The sequence below is a fragment of the Teleopsis dalmanni genome, chromosome 2, assembly GCF_002237135.1.
Source record: "Teleopsis dalmanni isolate 2A chromosome 2, ASM223713v2, whole genome shotgun sequence".
NCBI classification, from domain to species: Eukaryota; Metazoa; Arthropoda; class Insecta; order Diptera; family Diopsidae; genus Teleopsis; species Teleopsis dalmanni.
In genome coordinates, this window is record NC_051847.1 from 144,197,742 (window position 1) to 144,207,758 (window position 10,017).

General features: G+C 25.6%; 1 protein-coding gene across 1 annotated transcript in view; it reads left to right on the top strand.

Annotated features, from left to right (window-relative positions):
* LOC119681233 (bestrophin homolog 22-like) overlaps positions 1–9,366 on the top strand; it is a gene marked incomplete at its 5' end in the record, with an annotated part of 25,199 nt that extends 15,833 nt beyond the window's left edge. The window contains 5 exon segments of the mRNA XM_038094362.1: positions 2,594–2,741; positions 2,811–2,933; positions 2,993–3,073; positions 8,653–8,792; positions 8,852–9,366. Coding sequence (XP_037950290.1) covers positions 2,594–2,741; positions 2,811–2,933; positions 2,993–3,073; positions 8,653–8,792; positions 8,852–9,251 — 892 coding nt within the window.
* Positions 9,367–10,017: the final 651 nt, after the last annotated feature.

Sequence of the window (10,017 nt, forward strand, 5' to 3'; positions counted from 1 at the left end):
GTGAAATAAGGTAAAGTAAGTATAAATTTCCATGGGATTTTTTGTACTGCACTTATATAAATATTTATTTATTGCACTTATTTATTATTTTTGGTTAAAAGTTTTCAAATTTATTAATTAAACATCTTATAAAATTTTCACAATGGTAACACCTAATTTACCTAAATTTTTATCTAATTTACCCTACTCGAAATTCTGGTAAATACCAACATTCGCTACCATACCGTCATAATTTACTATTTCCCCTTAATTTACCATCAATTTATTTGAACTCGCACACGCCCCTTATAACTGTGTGGGTTTATATTTTAAACATTATTTGAAATATTTAATTGTTTTACGTGGCAACGCCAACGAAAATAAAGCATTTGGATAGCATTTGGTGTGAAATCAATTGTTTACATTTTATACGAATGCCGCCCGCTTGTGTCGGTCGCGTATCTACGTTTGTTTTGATACGTAGACCATTCGTCTTCACTCACTTTGCAGTATTTTGGTTACTCGAAATTCGGATTGCTTCTTCATTCAAATTCAAACGCTGGACGTGTGCGGTTCGAGAATACTGAAGTCGCATGTTAGACAGAAAAAAAAATTGAATATTGAAAACTAAATTATTTATTTTTAAAAATATGTGCATTTTTATTATATACAAATATAATTTGAAAATAGTACGCAATTATATATAAGAAAAAACTTAAGTGCGAAAATATTTCTATGTGCATATTTCTATTGAACACAGGAGTGACATCACAAAAAGTTATAAATAAAAAAAAAACTATATAAAATTTGAAACTGATAACATGGAAAAGTAAACATTAAAGCAAATACCGTAACTAATATTGCAAAAAAAAAAACAAAAAAAATAGACAAAGAAATAAATTTAAAAGAAGTTACTTACCTTGTAACAAGAGTGGTGCGGTGCGGTTTTTTTTTCTTGACAGTTTTTAAATTTTTTTACGTTGCTAAAATTTTTATTTTATTATTTTGAATATTCAAAATTTAACTGCTGATTTGTGCAGTTCTCGTCTTAAAAGCTAAGAAACTCTAACGGCAACATGGTCACCACTGCAGCACCCACTGACTATCATACCCGCACTCTCAAACGCTCAGCACATCCTTCGAATGCTGAACAATATTTGCACAACAAGCGGTGCCGTCGGTAATATATTCTTTAAACATATATAAGTATATACATATAAATATATTTAAATGTTTGTAGAAAAAAAAAATTTGATATTATTTGATTTGCGTAAAAAATAAAACAGTGGAAAAGGTTAAAATATAAACTTATAAAATTAAAAAAAAATGGTAACTTGTCGAGATATTAATATTAATTTAACAAAATGAAATTTTAAAACGATTAAATTATTTTAATTAACTTTATTTTTAATTGCGATTAAAAACAAATTAAGTAAAGTTACGTTTTCGACAAATAATTTATTTATTATCAACTAATAAAATTATTTTATTATATTTTTTTAATTATCAAATAATTATTTTCAATTATTATTATTATATATTCAAATACGGCCATAGCTGTAATCTCCATATATATAATATGTTATAATTGTTATAAATTTCCATCTAATACATATATAAAATATTTAAAAATATTTAATAAAACATATTTAAAAAATGAAGTAAAATAAAGCTAAAATACTATGACTATTCAAATATTAAGTAAATAAATTATTTATTAATTAATAATGCTTTCATTGGAATTAAAAACTAACTAAAGTTCATTTCTCGACATTTAATTACTCTTTTATATTTTTATAATTATTTTATAATAATTAATTAATTTTCTTAAAGATTGTGATAGTTTTAAATATAAACTAAATAGTAATTAATTTATTAATTGATTATGTTTTAAATTGGAATTGAAACTAAAGTTACTTTTTCAACAATTAATTTATTTTTTATCAACTAATAAAATTATTTTATTATAATTTTAATATTATCAAATAATAATTTTCAATTATTTTTGTATGATCAGCCAAAAATTCAATTAATTAAAATAATATAAAAATTGTTTTTGTTGTTGTAGTTCACTACTGTTCCAAACCAATCTATTTTCAATTATAATTATAATATATTCAAATATTAACTAAATAAATTATTCATTAATTAATAATGTTTTTATTGGAATTGAAAACAAATTAAAGGTACTTTCTAGACAAAGTTATTATAACAATTCTTATTTTTAATTTTATTATTATTATATTTTTAAATATTTGCAATTAATTATATATATTACAATTTTTTATTTTTTATTTATAAAAAAAAATATATATGAATTTAAAGAAAAAATTAAATAATAAAAAATAAATAATAATTTAATATAAACTATTTAATTATATATAGTATGCTTCTAAATCCTAAATCTAGATTCTAATAGTCAAAGCAAGTATATAACTTTATTATATCTATATAATAACTATATTAAGTTTTGTTGTAATATATTATTAGTTTCTTATATTTACAAAAAATATTTAATAACTTTTTACATGATATTGTATTTATATTTAAATATTTTTAAACATGTCCTTATGTATTTGAACTATTTTTAATGTTTTTACGTTTTATTTTTCAGTGAACGACGTTATGAAGAACTATGTCGCAATATTATTAATGACATGAATCAATATGGTCTTTCAGTTGTAGATGACTTTTTGGGCAATGAGAAGGGTCTCAGTGTCCTAAATGAAGTACATCGCTTGTACGCAGCAGGCGAATTCAGGGTAAATTTAATCTTTGTTTAAATTTGTTTTATATTGTTATTTAATTATTACTTCTTAACATATATATAGGATGGTCAATTAGTTAATAACACGGTTGGAGAACAAGATTCTCGTACAATACGTGGTGATAAAATAGCGTGGATAAAAGGTGTAGAGCCTGGCTGCTCAAACGTTGGATATTTAATAAATCAGGTTGGTTTTGTGGAGAAATGTTGAACTGAATATAGTTTTTAATATGTTTTATTCTTTAGATCGATGCTGTGATTTGTAATGCAAATTCAATGCTTAATAATGGAGAATTAGGAAAATGTAATATAAAGGAGAGAACGAAGGTATGTACTTGACACTAATTTTCCTTATTATTTTATTACCTAAAAGTTATTATTTTTTACGTTTTATATGTGCGCAGAATAAAATTTATTACTATTATAATTTAAAATTATATATTGAAGTAAATTTCGTGTTTTTTAAAGCAAGCCAATCTCCAATGTTCTACTAGTATTTAAATACAGACTTTTATTGAGAATTTTAGTTAACTATTTTAAAAATTGAATAAAAAAGAAAAAAAATTAATAATATATAATTAAAAATACCATCTTAGGAGGTTAACACTTAATATAGTCTTGGTCTCGGTTAATACTTTAAAAATCAATGAATCAAATAATATACAGTGCACTATTCTGATAATTATGAAACTCTAGTACATTGAAAATATATTACAGTAATTTTTCTATATTTTTTAATAATTATTAAGTAAATTATTTAAATAGAAGCTATTTAAGAATATTTTCTATATATTATTTTTTTGTTTTATTTATATATTTTAATGTTTTATTATAGTGTAAATTTAAAAATGACTCACATTAAAGTTCTCAAATAAAATTAACAAGAAATTTTATGCTGAGAAATCAGAGCTAAATATGTGAATGTATATTAATTTTTCAACGTATATTTTTTAATAAACAATCAGTTAGTCTTGGCTTAATCAAGGTTTTAATACTATTTACAAAGTTTTATTAAATACTCATTATTATTAAAGTTTGAAATGAATAATTTATGTTTATTCTCTTATGATAAGTATTTTAACAATTTTTATTGATAGAGTGAATTTGTGGTTGGGCAGAGTAGAAGATACAATATGAATCATTTCTTCTATAATTTCATAACGAACTTATATTAAAATTTGATATATGAAAATACCATAATTTAATGTTATTATGTAGCCAAATACAAAACTTTCAGTTCACCTGATTAAAATTTTGGTGAGTCAATAGATATATTTGTAAAAGGATCCTTTTCTTTAAAGGATTCCGAATTCAAAATTTATGCGCTCTTGTCAGTTACAAAAACATTAAACATAGATGAACTTGTAGTAATTTGACGTAGTAACGTCGCCAAAAAGCTTATTTTATATTTTTAATGATTGTTGCATTTCATTTGGTTTTTAATTCAATTCCATGTAACCTTTTTCGCTTAATACATCAGAGTACTACTTACTCATTCACTCGATATAATCGAACTAAGCATTACAACTGAAGATATCTAACATGTATATTATTGGCAGTGCAACCAATACACAAATTCATGACTTAAGATAAATTAGAAAATTATAGTTATTTTTTGATGTCATCCCGTATTACGCGACTTCAATTAAATCCTCAGTCAACAATTCTGAAATTTGTTTAAGATTCTTCAAATTGCATTACAGTTAATAGCTTAAGAATATTAATTTATTCGTCTTCCCAATGAAAAAAACAAAAAATAAAAGTCAAGAAAACAAATTTAAATCTTAAATTAAATAACTTAACAAGTTATCGTCTTTACAGCATTTGTGAATGGTATAAAAATAAAAAAAAAACTCTAAAAATTTGACAAAATTCTAAGACGTTTCTGAGTCAATACTAATAAAAAAATTTTAGCATCAGTATAATCAAAATTTTATTTAAATTGTAAAAATGACATCATTAGTGAAATATATTGGAATATAATTATTTTTAATTAATCAAATAATTGAAGAATAATTTACAGAAACTATAGCAATTATAAAATAAATACCAAATGTTTGAATTTTAAAATTTTAATAATGTTAATTACAAAGTTAACACATTTAAATTAAATATAAGAGCAGGTCATACATAATACATAAAAAATATAGAATATAATAAAAATATTAAACGTTAAATTATTATTCAAAGAGGGTCCTATAGCTGGATTCAAAAATATATAAAAATCATTATAAAAAAACGCGCCGATAAATAAATTCAAAAAATTTTATACACAAAAAATATGTATAAATAATATATATTTAATAAATCGTAATTTTATTGTATTAAACAATAATCTTTTAAAAAATAATATATAAAAAATAATAAAGATAACATATCTTAATGTTAATTTAAGCTACTATAAAAATGTAGTACGTTATAAAAAAGCATAATGTTATGATTATGAACGCAATGGACGGATAAAAACAGTTTTGCAAATAAAAAATGTGATAAGATAAATTTGTAATGTCACGTACACCATGGTAGGTGAAAACCCTATATGGACCTATCGATTAAATAGAATTGGAGTTGAGTCTAACCTACTTTTTATGTCTGAATCTCAAAAATATAAACTATCGCAAATGTTAAAAACATTAATATTATATTTTATATATACTATATGTATACTTGAATATGCTGTTAATAATTAAATGTTTGCTAAATAAAGAAATTTAGATTTTTTGTCACAATAAACTGTGTGTGGATAGAGTTGTGAATTATGACAAAAAATTTGTTAACGCACGCGAAAAAAAAATTCGAAAATTGTTTATGTTAATGTTGTTCCAAAAATGGTTGTTTGGTTTAAGTGCTGACTTTCCATAAATCGAATTAGCGCTGTCTCATCATTCTGTTGCCACCTCGTTATCAATGTATTATTTGCGGTTATTTATAGAGAGCACAGTTACATCCAACTTGTGCGGTTTGAGAACATTTGAAGTTATTATTAATTTCCAAAATCTTACGAGCAGCTTACCTGTGTTAGGGTGTTCGCCATGAAGGATCCTAAGAGGCTCTTAAAAAAATAGATAAAGTATAAATATAAAAAAATTAAAAAATGACCAGTAATTGATAAAAAAAAAATTATGCTTAACATAAATCTATATTACAAATGTGTTAATTTGCTAAATGATTTTTAAAAAAATTCGAAAAGTGGTAAATTTGTTTTGAAATAAATATTTAAACTTCAGTTCCATATTTAAATATTGATACTTGTGCACTGTAGTAATTTTTTAGTTTTATTTATATTTTTACGGTTAAATTAAATACAATAATCCAGTCAAGGCGTAGAGAGGGGTTCTGAAGAAACATCGCAATTAATAAAGAGTAAAAGTGCTCAAGTGCACTGACTCAACTAGCCTCAACATAATAATTAATAACAAAATGCTTGCTAACTGCACTTAAACAAGGACTAAAAAGTGTTATATTAATTGATTACAAATAAGGATGGAAATATTGAAAAATTTTATAAAAAAGAGCTGTTATTGTAAATAATGTACAATAAAGGTTACACTTAATTTGGCATTAAAGCGCGCTTATTATTATTTTATTAAAATTTTTATTCTTGTTATTTTTTTGTTGTTTGTTTTTTTAACCAGTTTGTTTTTTATAGTTGAATAATGAAAAAACAATTTTAAAACAAACAAAGTACCACAAAACCAAAAAATATGTCGTGAAAAAGCAAATAACGTCGAAACCTGGCTATTAATGCTATATACCGATGCAGTATTTTTTTGTCGGCATTGTATTTTAATTTTAACCGCATCTCCATTAGGTACTTTCAACGGTTATTTATTGTTAATTATTCCTTCCATTCTTGATATGAGTTTAGATTGCAAGTTATATCTCCTATGATGTTGTTTACGTCGTATACTAATCTAAGTTCAATTAACTACTAATAGCTCCGACTCATCAAGTTAATACGGGCTCGGACTCTTAATAAAAAATGCGGTTATTTTTGTTTTTTAGAATATACTAACTTCTATTTCGAAAGTTTTATGTTGTGTATCCCTACACGTGTTTCGGCAAATTCGCTTTTGCCTTCATTAGGAGAATTCCTAATATTAAAAAAATATAGCAATCTTACAAACTATTTATACTATTTACATGTTATTTCTTAATACTAATTTTGGTAGGGTTATTGTGCTTGGGGGGTGACAGGTAAGAAATGGTGGCGGGGTTTGGACTGGTTTTGTTTTATTGTCACATTGTTGGTGTTTTTGGATGTATCTAAAAAGCCATGATGATACTTTTCCCTTATCGCCGTTGAATAAAGTTGTGGCCTGATGTTTATGTATTTCGATGCTCTCTGCTGTTTCTAATTTCCAGCTATCCCTTACATTTTTTATTATTTGGGCGTTATCCCTGTTGATGTGGTGATTTTCCTTTACTACATGTCTGGCGACATTTGATTTTATGTGGGGGTTTATTTTCTTCGGTGCTTCTCTTGCTTCCTTTCTGTGTTCTTCAAGTCTTACTGGTAAGGGTCTTTTTGTTTGTCCGATGTATTTTGTTGCAGGAGCCACATTGGGTCACATTGGATGCTAATAGGCTTTCGAGTTGGTGTGGCCTACTGGAGTGAACTAAGTCGATATTGAACTTTTTTAACTTGGATTTTAGACCTTTGGAGACGGCGTTGTTGTATACTACGGCGACTCTTCTTTGTTTTGGTTTTTCTGCTGTCAACGTCGTCACGTTCCTGGAATGTAGCTGCCTTTGTTTCTTTTTTATGATTCTATCGATGGTGTTCTGAGGGTATCCGTTGATGTCCGCTATTTCCTTAATGTATGAGGTTTCTTCATTGATGGCTGCTTGTGTAAGGGGTAATGTGAGCATTCTATGTATCATGTGATGAAAGGCAGCTATTTTGTGTTGGAATGAATGATTTGAATTGTTGGTTATGACACGTTTTGTACTCGTTAGTTTTCTATAGATGCTAAATTCGAAAATGCCGTTTTTGTGTTGTGTAAGTAGGTCTAAGAATGGTAGGCAGCCGTTGTTTTCTCGTTCGTGTGTGAATTCGATGTTCCTGTGTGCACTGTTGAGATTCTCTAAAGTTAATATAAGTTATATTTGATATCTCTGTATTAACTTTTACAACGCTTCTTTCCTTATATCATATGTAACCACTTGCTAAACGTTACTTGTCACGGATTGCTTCTTCCACTCTTGCATAAATTTCAAGCTCTATCGCCAATTATGTCCCTTTCTGTACACACTAATGTGATTTCAAACAGAGACAGGGTTTTTGACTTTCAAATATATGTTAGTTTTTGGATATATAGACAATATTTTTTTTTCCATCGCCCCTTTTTCTTATCGCATTATTTATCTAATAGAAAATCATATCCCAATTCTAATGTTTTATATTCAATCTGTCCCTCTAAAATGGTTCATCATTTAAAAGTTAAATCCTTTTAAAAGTTAAATCCTTTTAAAAGTTAAATCCTTTATACAGGCTCTGGTCTACCTTACCACCCAACTTTTTCATATGTTATCGTTTTTCTAACCAATATTCTACGCCAATGTTCACCTCTAAAAAATTCACCGAGGCCTACAAAAAGTTACAACAATAAAAATAATAATAATAAAACACAATTCTCACAATAGTAAACTCAATAGTAACAAGTGTTCATTAAATCACAAGCCGCAATATCTATTATCGAGACGTTTTTAGATTTATTTCTTTTTGTTTGCTGATCATCAGATACAGGAAAAAAATTAAAATTCTCTTGCAATTAGATAGTAAACATCTTCAGTATATAAAAAAAAGATATGAAAGAATAGGTTAACAAATGTACGTATATTATGTATCACAATAATAGTTAGTTTTATATCAAAATATTGAATTAATTTTAATATTCTTTTAGGCTATGGTTGCTTGTTATCCTGGCTCAGGCTCACACTACGTTAGACACGTAGACAATCCTCATAAAGATGGGCGTATTATAACAGCTATTTACTATTTAAATGTAAATTGGGATACAAATCGTAGCGGTGGAATACTGAGGTAAAATCTTGAATAATTTTTTTATAATTTCATAAATTTAAAATAATTTCTAATTGCAGAATATTTCCTGAGCGAGGACAAACAATAGCAGATATCGAACCAAAGTTCGATAGACTCATATTTTTCTGGTCAGATCATCGTAATCCACATGAAGTACAACCTGCACATCGTACACGTTATGCCATAACTGTTTGGTATTTCGATGCCATTGAACGTGAAGCAGCATTAAATCGTTGGAAACATGATAATGATCCAAGATCCAATGCAACAAACACAACAACAAATGCAAATTTAAGCGGTGTAACCTCAAATAGAAACAGCGAATCAAATACCAATTCTAATTTGCATACCAATATAAATGAATCTACAACAAATACACCAGCGTCAGACACAACAACAACAACAGCAACACCAACAACAACGTCAACGAATTTAAGTATAAGTGATAATTGCACGTAACAAAATATTTGTTACTGTGGACGCTGCAATAATTCGACAATTGGAGCGACTTTAATTCAATGCCATTGCAATTAGTTAGGAATTAAATTGTATATTTTTGCTTAAAATTTGTACATTTTTAAGTTTGTTTAATTATTAAATTATTTGTTTTTATTAAATTTGATTAAAAATCAAATATAATTATTTTTAAACACTTTGTTGCAGATAAAGCAGAAATAATTGAACTTTATGCCAAAACTATAATTTCGCTTTAACTTATTGATTTTGGTGTAGCATAAGCACATTAAAAAAATATGTAAAACATATAGAATTATGTATATAATTAAAAATTATTATATATTTTTATTTGCGTATAGATAGAAGTATTAATATAATATTTAATATGAAAAATTCTCAACATAAATAATGCTGTTATAACATTTTGTTGTAAACTAAAATGACTGCTAAAATATTGGTCATTGATGAGAGTTATGTCTTATTTGTAAATTTATATACATATAATTATATATATTTATATAATTATATAATTAAGTAAATGAGTCAATATATAAACTTTTGGGTTAAATAGATGTATTGATAGTATTTATTTCCCAAAGGAATATAAATGAATATTAAGTAATTCAATATAATAATTTCAATATAATAGCAAATAAAACAAGTAACTTTGTTGTAAATAAATGTTATAAAAGAGTTTCTTATTGATATAATATATTCAACTTTTTAAATTTATAATCAATAAGCTTTTAATATTAAAACAGAAATGTGA